Source organism: Scyliorhinus canicula, chromosome 3 (assembly GCF_902713615.1).
Source record: "Scyliorhinus canicula chromosome 3, sScyCan1.1, whole genome shotgun sequence".
NCBI classification, from domain to species: Eukaryota; Metazoa; Chordata; class Chondrichthyes; order Carcharhiniformes; family Scyliorhinidae; genus Scyliorhinus; species Scyliorhinus canicula.
The window spans coordinates 64,633,761-64,647,210 of record NC_052148.1 but is presented as its reverse complement, the minus strand read 5'-3'; the positions used below and the strand labels follow the sequence as shown (position 1 = coordinate 64,647,210).

The following is a 13,450-nucleotide window of genomic DNA, read 5'->3' as shown; positions in this document are numbered from 1 at the left end:
CGCAACGGGGTCCTTCCAGTCGCCGAGTGGGGACCTCTCTGGTATCTCGCAGGCATCGGTGCACCGGTGCATCTGTGCTGTCACCGACGCCCTGTATGACATTAATTTTCCAGAGGACCATGCACACCAGGCTGACCGGGCAACGAGATTTGCCTCCATGGCCGGGATGCCGATGGTCCAGGGGGTGATTGATGGGGTGCACGTCAGCATGCGTCCACCCTCGGACGACAGGGTCGTTTTCCTGAACAGAAAGGGCAATTATTCTATGAACATTCAGGTGGTCTACGACCATCGCATGAAGATTATGCACGTGTGCCCAATACCCTGGCAGCATGCATGATGCCTTCATACTCGCTCATTCGTTCATTCCCGCTATTTTCGAGAGACACCCCCGCCGGCTGAGGGGCTGGTTGCTGGGTGACAGGGGTTACCCATTGCGGTCGTGGCTGATGATGCCGATACGGAGGCCACAGTCCGACGCAGAGACCCGCTACAGTGAGGCCCATGCTGCAACCAGGGGTGTTGTGGAGATGAGGTTTTCGTGCCTGGACCGCTCTGGAAGGACTCTGCAGTGCCACCCCGACAGGGTCGGGGCATAGTTGTGGACTGCTGCGTCTTGCACAACATTGCCCAGCAGAGGGGTGAGATCCTGGAGGATGATGCACCGGGGGAGGCCGATGAGGGCGACGCCTCTGAACATGAAGAGGAGGAGGAGGAGGATGAGGGGGGGGGTGCACAGACACGACCTGGGGGCGGGATATGGCCGGAGGCTGCACGACGACACCGGCTAGGAGAGCGAGCACGCAACATGTTGATCACAAACTAGGGGGAGGGCATTGCTGAGCAAGGCACTTGCACCACGGATTACGCACAACCGCACCACCCAGCAGCCCCCACTTCCCGCACCATCGCACAACCCTACCGCCCACACCGCCACTTTCACAGCACCTTACACCTGCGGCACATCGGGAATGTTTTAACACAGTTGCTTGTGTCAGCAGGTGTGATCAGTGCCATGTTGAATGATGACAACCTGCTCTGTGATGACCTGTGAGCTCCGGATTGCTAGACAATGTCTGACTCATGGCCACAGCTACACCCTCCACCTCGGTGGTCCCTGTATGTGTCACAGACAACCACATGGCCATGCGGGGCATCTGGCGTTGGTGTGCAGACGGTGTTGGGAGGGTTGGGGGGAGAACACACAGCCGGCCTCAATATTGCACGGAACTGCGACCCCCAGTGTCACTTGGTCCCCCTCACAACCCCTCAGGCACCGGACATAGCACAGAGGCACCTAGGTTTGGTGTTCCAGTGAATTTAATCATGACATTCAAATACAAGTGCCCTAGCCCCTACAATTAAGCTGTGCCCTGCACCCGTGCCAACTTACTAAGTGTCTAACTTCTTGGCCTTACAGGCCCTACCACTACGTCTTGGTGTTTCCCCAGACGGTACGGAGTGGAGGCGGACTGCTGAGACTCCTGCCCTGTGACGTTGATCCACTTTGGCGCGTGTTTCCTGGGGCGACCCAGCTTGGATGGGCCAGGCTGCTCGATGAGCGTGCTGGACCCTGCTCTGCCCACCAGATGCACCAGGGACGGAACGGGGGGGGGAGTCCGAGTGTTCCGGGACCTCCATTGCTGGAGTCACCGGGATGGCCACCAGAACCACCTCCTCCCTCGGGGAGCCCGGTGGACCCCGGGCCTCACTATGGGACGATGGTGCCCGCGGAGATAATCGCCGTGGCACCACCGACACCTGGCGCTGCCAGTCCTGGAGGCCCGCTGTGGAATCGACCAGGGTCTGAACATTCCCAGCGATGGAGCTCAGGGAGTGCGCAATCCTTGTGAGGCATTGCGCAAACTCCCACTGCGATTCTGCGCCACCAACCAGCACATGGCCAAGGCCGCCGATGCTCTCAGCGATGGCCTGCTGAGACTGGGCCAGACACCGGAGCGTGGCGGCAATGTCCAGTTGGCTCTGGCGCATGGCTGCCTGTGAGAGGGCAGCCCTGTCCTGGGCCACGGATGACGTGTGCACATCAAGCCCCACGCCTTGCAGAACCTGACCCATGGCCAAAACCGTTGCACCCATTGCCTCCACCACGGACGCCAACCGCGTGGTGTCGGCCTGGGTAGCAGCCATGACCGGCACCAGTCCCTGCTCCTGGACGCAGATGGACTCCTCCAACCACGTCTGCAGTTGCTGGAAGAAGGCCATCATCCCGTTGTCCACTGCCAGGGTTTCCAAATGCATCGGGTCTGTGGGTAGGTCTAGTAAGTCCAGGAACCCGGGAACTGTCTGGGCGGCAGCTGTGTGCTGGGCCTGGGCCCTCCGACCATCCAGCCCCTCGGCTGCTCCGACCTCCACCTGCTGTACCGGATTGGCTGTGTGGTCCGCACCAGTAAGTGAGCCTGAAGCCTCATCACTTATGTGCCCAACCTAGGTGAGTGTATCTGCGATGGTGGACATTGTGGGTGACAGCAGTGCCACAAACTCGAGTTCATCATCTGTCCCCAGGTCTGGGGGCTCATGGGTTGATCTTTGGACCGGCGATACTAGTCCGCAGCCCAAGTTAGGTGCCGTGTCCGGTATGTGCGTCGACTGTCTGGCCGTCCTCTGTGCGTCACTGTCCCACCTCGCGGCCCTCTCCTTGTCTGACTCACGGCCATCAGTGTCCTCAATGTCCGTCATAAGAACATAAGAACATAAGAACTAGGAGCAGGAGTGGGCCATCTGGCCCCTCGAGCCTGCTCCGCCATTCAATTAGATCATGGCTGATCTTTTGTGGACTCAGCTCCACTTTCCGGCCCGAACACCATAACCCTTAATCCCTTTATTCTTCAAAAAACTATCTATCTTTACCTTAAAAACATGTAATGAAGGAGCCTCAACTGCTTCACTGGGCAAGGAATTCCATAGATTCACAACCCTTTGGGTGAAGAAGTTCCTCCTAAACTCAGTCCTAAATCTACTTCCCCTTATTTTGAGGCTATGTCCCCTAGTTCTGCTGTCACCCGCCAGTGGAAACAACCTGCCCGCATCTATCCTATCTATTCCCTTCATAATTTTAAATATTTCTATAAGATCCCCCCTCATCCTTCTAAATTCCAACGAGTACAGTCCCAGTCTACTCAACCTCTCCTCATAATCCAACCCCTTCAGCTCTGGGATTAACCTAGTGAATCTCCTCTGCACACCCTCCAGCGCCAGTACGTCCTTTCTCAAGTAAGGAGACCAAAACTGAACACAATACTCCAGGTGTGGCCGCACTAACACCTTATACAATTGCAACATAACCTCCCTAGTCTTAAACTCCATCCCTCTAGCAATGAAGGACAAAATTCCATTTGCCTTCTTAATCACCTGTTGCACTTGTAAACCAACCTTCTGTGACTCATGCACTAGCACACCCAAGTCTCCCTGAACAGCGGCATGCTTTAATATTTTATTGTTTAAATAATAATCCCGTTTGCTGTTATTCCTACCAAAATGGATAACCTCACATTTGTCAACATTGTATTCCATCTGCCAGACCCTAGCCCATTCACTTAACCTATCCAAATCCCTCTGCAGACTTCCAGTATCCTTTGCACTTTTCGCTTTACCACTCATCTTAGTGTCATCCGCAAACTTGGACACATTGCCCTTGGTCCCCAACTCCAAATCATCTATGTAAATTGTGAACAATTGTGGGCCCAACACGGATCCCTGAAGGACACCACTAGCTACTGATTGCCAACCAGAGAAACACCCATTTATCCCAACTCTTTGCTTTCTATTAATTAACCAATCCTCTATCCATGCTACTACTTTACCCTTAATGCCATGCATCTTTATCTTATGCAGCAACCTTTTGTGTGGCACCTTGTCAAAGGCTTTCTGGAAATCCAGATATACCACATCCATCGGCTCCCCGTTATCTACTGCACTGGTAATGTCCTCAAAAAATTCCACTAAATTAGTTAGACATGACCTGCCCTTTACGAACCCATGCTGCGTCTGCCCAATGGGACAATTTCTATCCAGATGCCTCGCAATTTCTTCCTTGATGATAGATTCCAGCATCTTCCCTACTACCGAAGTTAAGCTCACTGGCCTATAATTTCCTGCTTTCTGCCTACCTCCTTTTTTAAACAGTGGCGTCACGTTTGCTAATTTCCAATCCACCGGGACCACCCCAGAGTCTAGTGAATTTCGGTAAATTATCACTAGTGCATCTGCAATTTCCCTAGCCATCACTTTTAGCACTCTGGGATGCATTCCATCAGGGCCAGGAGACTTGTCTACCTTTAGCCCCATTAGCTTGCCCATCACTCCCTCCTTAGTGATAACAATCCTCTCAAGGTCCTCACCTGTCATAGCCTCATTTCTATCAGTCGCTGGCATGTTATTTGTGTCTTCCACTATGAAGACCGACCCAAAAAACCTGTTCAGTTCCTCAGCCATTTCCTCATTTCCCATTATTAAAACTCCCTTCTCATCCTCTAAAGGACCAATATTTACCTTAGCCACTCTTTTTTGTCTTATATATTTGTAAAAACTTTTACTGTCTGTTTTTATATTCTGAGCAAGTTTACTCTCATACTCTATCTTACTCTTCTTTATAGCTTTTTTAGTAGCTTTCTGTTGCCCCCTAAAGATTTGCCAGTCCTCTAATCTCCCAGCAATCTTTGCCACTTTATATGCTTTTTCCTTCAATTTGATACTCTCCCTTATTTCCTTAGATATCCACGGTCGATTTTCCCTCTTTCTTCCGTCCTTCCTTTTTGTTGGTATAAACCTTTGCTGAGCACTGTGAAAAATCGCTTGAAAGGTTCTCCACTGTTCCTCAACTGTTCCACCATAAAGTCTTAGCTCCCAGTCTACCTTAGCTAGTTCTTCTCTCATCCCCTTGTAATCTCCTTTGTTTAAACACAAAACACTAGTATTTGATTTTACTTTCTCACCCTCCATCTGTATTTTAAATTCCACCATATTGTGATCGCTCCTTCCGAGAGGATCCCTAACTATGAGATCATGAATCAATCCTGTCTCATTACACAGGACAATATCTAGGACCGCTTGTTCCCTCGTAGGTTCCATTACATCCTGTTCTAGGAAACTATCGCGGATACATTCTATAAACTCCTCCTCAAGGTTGCCTTGACCGACCTGGTTAAACCAATCGACATGTAGATTAAAATCCCCCATGATAACTGCTGTACCATTTCTACATGCATCAGTTCTTTCTTTGTTTATTGCCTGCCCCACCATATCGTTACTATTTGGTGGCCGAGAGACTACTCCTATCAGTGACTTTTTCGCCTTACTATTCCTGATTTCCACCCAAATGGATTCAACCTTATCCTCCATAGCACCGATGTCATCCCTTACTATTGCCCGGATGTAATCCTTAAATAACAGAGCAACACCACCTCCCTTACCATCCACTCTGTCCTTCCAAATAGTTTGATACCCTCGGATATTTAACTCCCAGTCGTGACCATCCTTTAACCATGTTTCAGTAATGGCCACTAAATCATAGTCATTTACGATGATTTGTGCCATCAACTCATTTACTTTATTCCGAATACTATGAGCATTCAGGTAAAGTACACTTATGTTGGTTTTTTTACCTCTGTTTTGAATCTTAACATCTCCAGTCATCTTAGTCATCTCTTCGTCCCTGTCGTGTCTGTCCGTCCTCTGTGCGTCCCTCTCCAGTGCCACGGCCTCAGCGAAGGGACCCCCTGTCAGTCTTCCTTGCCCCCATCTGCCGAGCATCCGTGGGGGTGGATGTGCTTGCATCTGGACGGTGGGGGCTTCTCCGCGATGTCCCTGGACGATCTGGCCGCTGACGCTGAGGTGAGGGGGCCCTTGGCACCACGCCATGGAAGCTCTCGGGGGGGGGGGGGGTGTTGCCCATGTGGGTCGGGTACAACGTGGTATCCCCAACCCCCCCCCCCACCCCCCTGTGTGGACTGGGGGGGTGCCACGATACGTGATAGGGGGGCCCGGGTGAACCCACGGGGTACTTACCCTGGCAGCCCTAGAGAGGTCGTGGAGCTTATTGCGGCACTGTTCCCCATACCGGGAGTGTGTGCTTACCGCGGTGCCCACCTCGGTAAGTTTTGTTAGAGCTATCTTCATCCATGCAAGTGGAGAGTATTTCATTACACTGACTTGTGCCTTGTAGATGGTGGGCAGGTTTTGGAGGGGGCGGGTTCAGGAGGTGTGTTATTCACCATAGGATTCCTAGCCTTTGACCTGGTAGCTACTGTATGAATATGACTAGTCCAGTTCAGTTTCTGATAAATGGAAATCCCCAGGATGTTAATAGGGCAGCAAGGTGGCACAGTGGTTAGCATTTCTGCCTACGGCGCAGAGGACCCGGGTTCGAATCCCGGCCCTGGGTCACTGTCCGTGTGGAGTTTGCACATTCTCCCCGTGTCTGTGTGGGTTTCGCCCCCACAACCCAAAGATGTGCAGGTTAGGTGAATTGGCCACGCTAAATTGTCCCTTAATTGGAAAAAATAATTGGTTAACTCTAAATTTATAAACAAAAAAGCTGGCTCAAAATCCTGGAACTCCCTCCCAAACAGCACTGTGGGTGTAGCTACACCACATGAACTGCAGTGTTTCATGAAGGTGGCTCACACTACCTTCTCAAGGTCAGTTAGGTATGGCCAATCAATGGTTGCTTAACCAGTGATGCCCACACCATGTGAATGAAAAATAAAAAAATACTAAATTATGATGATGATTGTTATAAAGGAAGCAAAATGCTTCAGGTGCTGTAATTGTTGACTATATGATCACAGACCAGACCTCAACAGTAGCTAAGATACTGGATAGAAACCTCAATATTTTATTTTAATTTTGTAAGACTGTGAGGAAAGGATAGCTTACTCCAGGAGTAATTGCACGAAGCAATAGGGATATGGCATATTAAAACAAGCTTTATTACGAACACAATATACAAATATCTTTAATATAACATCAGAAAATAACTTACAAATACTCCTTAAACAGTGCTACTCAATACATTGAATACTGGATAAAAGCAAATTACCCTTAACTGCTATCTTTATCCCCACTCAAACAACAAGAAAAAACCCATCTCCTCTCTCAATCCTCTTAAATACCATTAGCACGTAGGAATACCTACTGTACAGACATGTTCTTTGAGAAAAAGAGATCTTTTGACACGGCTTTAAAGGAAAGACCTGGGGTGGGATTCTCCGATAATGGGGCTAAGTGTTGACGCCGACGTAATCTCCGGAGCGTTTTACGACAACCTCATCTGGCCGCTAAGAGCCGCGATCCTGTGCCGCACAGGGGGCCAGCACGGCACTGGAGCGCTTCACAAAGCTCCAGCTGTCGATACGAGTGCCAGCAGAGCTGGCGCGGGTCCGCGCATGTGCATGGGTTGTTGTCTCCGCGCCGGCCCCCGGGCAACATGGAGCACTACAGGGGCCCGGCGCGGAGGAACATAGGTTCCCCCCCCCCCCCCCCCCCCAGAATTAGCCTCTCCCGCAAGGTCCCGCCAGGTAGGACCATACACAAACGACGCCGGCAGGAGTTGACTGAACTCAGAGGGCATTCGCCCCGTTGAGCACGGAGAATCGCAGAGTGGGGCTGTGTTGAGCAACCCCCGACTGGCGCCTCGGCAACCATGCCGATTCTCTGGTCGTCTGAGTCGGAGCGGTGTCGCGTTCCCCCCCCCCCCCCCCCAACCCCCCGACCCGGTGAGGGATCAGAGAATCCTGCCCCTGAATCTTGTCAGAACCATGCAGAAACTCTGGTTACATTTCTTCTGAAGCTGGTTTGTTCTTCTTTCCAACCACACTGCTCTTCTCTCTTCAGACATATCGGGCGCGATTCTCCCAAAACGGGAGAAATCGTAAGGCTGGCGTCAAACCCGGGCGGGTTTGACGCCAGCGCGCCCCTTCCCGACCGGGAACCGATTCTGGTCCCCGGTCGGGGCTAGCAGCCATACGCCGTAAGCTCCGGCATCACGGGCTTAACGAATTTCGTTAAGCCCGCTTGCCGGAGTTAGCACCGGCTGACGCATCATATGACGTCAGCCGCGCATGCGCGGATTGGAAGACTCCAACCCGCGCATGCGCGGATGACATCATCGCGTATTTGCGCGAAACCCGCGCATGCGCGGGCCGGGATGCCCCTCAGCCGCCCCGCGAATGGATACTGCGGGGCGGCGGAAGGAGAAATAGTGCGCGGGCATCGGGCCGCCGATCGCGGCCCCATGGCACCCTTGGCACGGCCGTGGTACTGCGAGTTGTTCCCGCCGTTTTTACGAACGGCCAGACCAGGTGTGTTTGCCGTTCGTAAAAACAGCGTAAAGGGCTGGGACTTCGGCCCATCTATCAGCTGTGAATCGCTGCCGGCCGTAAAAAAACGGCGGCAGCGATTCGTGTCGGGAGTTGGGCGTGGGGGGGGGGAGAATAGCGGGAGGGCGTCGGAACAGCGTGGCCGTAAAATTTTACGAGCCACGCTATTCTCCGCACCGTCGGGAGTGCGGAGAATCTCGCCCATCTTTTAACTGACCTCCAGAGAACAGACTTCTGTTCACAGCCTCATCTAACTCACAACTGAATGTTTTTCTGCAAAATGCCTGATACCTTAGCTCCATCCAAGAGGGACATTATCTTTGACAAAGAGTCATCGGACTCGAAACGTTAGCTCTTTTCTCTCCCTACAGATGCTGCCAGACTTGCTGAGATTTTCCAGCATTTTCCCTTTCGTTTTAGATTCCAGCATCCGCAGTAATTTGCTTTTATCCAGGGACATTATCTTAGGTAGCTATAATCTAATTAACTCCACAGGGAATCTGCTTAATGCAATTAAATCTGCATTTGCCCAAGCCTTTCCCAATGGCTTAATTGCACGCAAGGCTCCCAAAACCTTTGTTGTATTTTAAACTGGGATTTATTTTAAAACATTCTTGCAGCAGTTAAGCACACTCTAACCCAGGTTTTTAATCCTTACTGTACCAAATACGTATAGTACAACACAAATTAAATTTCAACATTCATCACATGGCCTTAAAAGAACTTTGTCAGGTCGACCTTCAGTTTTTGGTTTTCCCCAGAAAGAGCCCCAGCTGATGGTGGGGAAACTTCTAGAGTCAGGAATCGGTGAGCCTTACGTCAGTGGTAGGGAAATTACTGCAGAGAATTCTTCGAGACAGGATCTTTTCCCATTTGGAAGCAAGTGGACGTATTAGCGAGAGGCAGCACGGTTTTGTGAAGGGGAGGTCGTGTCTCACTAACTTGATTAGAGTTTTTCGAGGAGATCACAAAGATGATTGATGCAGGTTGGGCAGTGGATGTTGTCTATATGGACTTCGGTAAGGCCTTTGATAAGGTCCCTCATGGCAGACTGGTACAAAAGATGAAGTCACACGGGATCAGGGGTGAGCTGGCAAGATGGATACAGAACTGGCTAGGTCATAGAATGCAAAGAGTAGAAATGGAAGGGTGCTTTTCTGATTGGAGGGCTGTGATTAGTGGTGTTCCGCAGGGTTCAGTGCGAGGACCTTTGCTGTTCTTAATATGTATAAATGATTTGGAGGAAAATGTAACTGGTCTGATTAGTACGTTTGCTGGCGACACAAAGGTTGGTGGAATAGCGGATGGCGATGAGTACTGTCAGAGGATACAGCAGGATTTAGATTGTTTGGAGACTTGGGCGGAGAGATGGCAGATGGCGTTTAATCCGGGCAAATGTGAGGTAATGCATTTTGGAAGGTCTAATACAGGTAGGGAATATACAATGAATGGTAGAACCCTCAAGAGTATTGACAGAGAGATCTAGGTGTACAGGTACACACGTCAATGAAAGGGGCAATACAGGTGGAGAAGGTAGTCAAGAAGACATACGGCATGCTTGCCTTCATTGGCCGGGGCATTGAATATAAAAATTGGCAAGTCATGTTGCAGCTGTATAGAACACACTACCAGAAGGATGTGGAGGCTTTAGACAGGGTGCAGAAGAGATTTAAAAAAAAAAAAATTTTGCGTACCCATTTCATTTTTTTTCCAATTAAGGGACAATTTAGCGTGTTCAATCCACCTACCTTGCATATCTTTTTAGGCTGTGGGGTGAAACCCACGCAAACATGGGGAGAATGTGTAAACTCCACACGGACAATGACCCAGAGCCGGGATCGAACCTGGGACCTCAGCGTCGTGAGGCAACAGGGCTAACCCACTGCGCCACCGTGCTGCCCAGGGTGCAGAAGAGATTTACCAGGATGTTGCCTGGTATGGAGGGCATTAGCTATGAGGAGAGGTTGAATAAACTTGGTTTGTTCTCACTGGAATGAAGGAGGTTGCGGGGCGACTTGACAGAGGTCTACAAAATTATGAGGAGTATAGACAGAATGGATACTCAGAGACTTTTTCCCAGGATAAAGGGGTCAATTACTAGAGGGCATAGGTTTAAGGTGCGAGGGGCAAGGTTTAGCGGAGATGTACGAGACAAATGTTTTTACACAGAGGGTAGTTGGTACCTGGAACTCGCTGCCAGAGAAGGTGGTGGAAGCAGGGATGATAATGAAGTTTAAGGGGCATCTTGATAAATACATGAATAGGATGTGAATAGAGGGATACGGACCCCTGAATTAGAGAAGATTTTAGTTTAGACGGGCAGCATTGTCGGCGCAGGCTTGGAGTGCCGAAGGGCCTGTTCCTGTGCTGTACTTTTCTTTGTTCTTTGTTCTTTTGAATCCACGACAAAATTAATTGGCATTTAGAAGCATATGGATTGATAAATTAAAGTTAACACAGATTTATTCAATTGAAATCACATTTGTCTAACTTGACTGAGTTCTTTGCTGAAGTAACAGAGAGGGTTGATGAGATTAGTGCAGTTGATGTGAGGCTTTTGGACATTAAAATATCTTCATATTCCTTTTTGTCATCCCTCTCTTTATTGTCTATGTACTTAATTTGTACCTTTTTCTTTAGTTTCAGTTTCCCCATTTGTCATCATTCATCCATGGTGTGTTATTGTTGTTTAGTTTCTTCACGTCTTTAGGGAAATAATTTTTCTTAACTTTATTGATCACCATTTTATATTGATCCCCTGCTGTTCTATTTCTTTGCTTGTCAGCAAATGTTTCAGGTTTATCTTCCCCAGTTCCAATTGCATCCCCATATTTGTTCTTTCAATCTATTGCTCTGATTTTTTTTCTTATTTATGTCAGAAGAATTATTTAAAATCTTATGTTATTAATCCCTATTGTCTAGATATTATGCTCATTCCTCTTATTTGCACTGATTCATTTTCAATTGAGAGACCCAGCAGTGTTTTCCATCTTGTTAGACTTCTTACTTCTGCCTCCCAGCAACGGGTTTGATTCCGGCCTTGGGTGACTGTGTGGAATTGCCTCATCTCCCAATGTCTGTGTCGACTTTCTCTGGGTGCTCCGGTTTCCTCCCATATTCCAAAGATATTCAGGTTAGGTGAATTGACTATGATCAATTTGCAGGGTTACGGGGATAGGGCAGGGGTGTGGGCCCAGAGAGAGTGCTTTTTCGGAGGGCTTGTGCAGGCTCTATGGGCCGAACGGCCTCTTTCTGTACTATAGGGATTCTACGGTACAGCAGTCCTGAACATACTGCGATATCTTGTGCCGTGTTCCCGTTTTCCTACTTCATCTTACCAGTTTATGTAGGAATCATTTCCCATGACGTATTTGATAAATGGTGCAGCTAATTTCCGTAGAAGCCTCAATTTTGAGAATACAATAGCAACTGAAAGTTTAAAAGAAAATCACGGGAGCCACTCATCCACTGAATATGAGTTGTGTTTATTAAGTGCTGCTATTTATCTAAGCTTGCAAAGAGACTGGGAAATATAATTTAGTATCTAAGCTAACCATTGTACTCCATAAATAAAAGTTTCCCAAATGTTTTTTTAAAATATCATAGAATTATATAATGATTTAGAGCATGGAACAAGGTCATTTGGCCTGTCATGTCCATGCAGACTGTCTGCAAGAGCAATTCACCCAGTCTTACTCTCTTTCCTTTCCCTTCGTCCTACAAATTTTTTCTCTTCAAATTACATTCTGCAAATATTGTCATCACCAAGTTGAAAGTCAAGAGTTTAAGATGACCATCATCGTATTATCCTGAATTATTGAAAGTCCATGCTTGGTGTTTCTGTATTAAAGTGAATTGAATTTCACCATGAGATCAATTAAGGCTGTTTCATTCACATCAATTCAGACCTACAATAGTCACATGAAACAAGGAGACAAATGTCAGTTTAGTTAGGTTACATATTTAATTAAAGCATCACTAAGATAGAATTGTGGCAATTTATATTTTATTAAGGTGCGGGAGTATTTTACATTTTCAAAGTAACCTGTCTATAGTGATAGATGGATTGTTGCACTTTGAAACGCAGGGTAGCATTTAACTGGCCTCCGGATAGCAGGATCGGGGAGTGGAGAGCTGGTAAAATACCGGGGAGCTGTGTCAGAGTAGTTCAGTGACACAGTGTTGCCACGGGATGCCAGTGGTCCTCTGGCATCTTTCCAGTAGGGGAGAGGAACCCTCACCATGTGGAGAAGCCAGCTGCTGCATGGAGCTGGCATCCCAGTGACTTTGGGGTGTAGGAGGAAAGAATGAGGGAGAGGGGAGCACCCAGAGGTTTAGGTGCAGGGAAGGGGGCGCAGTCAGAAAAGGCTGTGATAGTAGCCCAACTATGCTATCCCTCAGTTCTCTGGGCCTGCCTGCTTGCCCCATTTTAAAAATGTGCATCATGCTCACTCTTATGAGGGTACCTTCATTTTGAGGCATCCTCATGTTCTTCTCGCTGCCTCAGTGGCAGCCACCACTCTCAACAATGCTGCTGTGCTCTGGAGCTTCCAGCCCTCTGCTTAGAGCAGCGGATGTGGAAGGCCCACCTGCTGACCTTAATTGGTCATCTCTCTCCCCTCCAGTTCTTAATTGCTTCCTCCTATCAGTATCATGGAGGAAGTCCCACTTCTGGCTCAAGTGGACTGACAGCCATGTCACCCGCCTTGCCAATCATGCCAGAGATAATTTTAGAAATGTAATCTGTCCACCATAATATGACTTGCATTTAGTTTGGAAAATACAGTCACTAAAAACTGACAAGTATATACTTCCTATTTCCAGGATGAACTCGTTCATACAGATATTATCAAACTAACAATGGATGGAATTTGCAAAGATGCACTGGAAAATTTGCAGCTGCAAATTATGGGTAAGACATTACACTCAATAATTTATCAGACAATTAATTGCAAACAAACACCATTAATTATTTTGTGCCTTTCAAAAGTTTTTTTAATGGAGAACTCATGTTCCTGCACTCAAAGTGAATTAGAAGCCTTCAGAACAAATAATTGTTTCTTACATGTCAGTTCTGAGATTCAGAGTTAGGGGGTGCGATTCTCCGCACTCAC

General features: G+C 48.4%; 1 protein-coding gene across 4 annotated transcripts in view; it reads left to right on the top strand.

Annotated features, from left to right (window-relative positions):
* dnai1.2 (dynein, axonemal, intermediate chain 1, paralog 2) overlaps positions 1-13,450 on the top strand; it is a 313,232-nt gene that overhangs the window by 170,045 nt on the left and 129,737 nt on the right. For all 4 annotated transcript variants that reach the window (XM_038790653.1, XM_038790652.1, XM_038790651.1 and 1 more), the window contains one exon: positions 13,161-13,248. In XM_038790653.1, the coding sequence (XP_038646581.1) occupies positions 13,161-13,248 (88 nt within the window). The remainder of the gene's footprint in view (positions 1-13,160; positions 13,249-13,450) is intronic.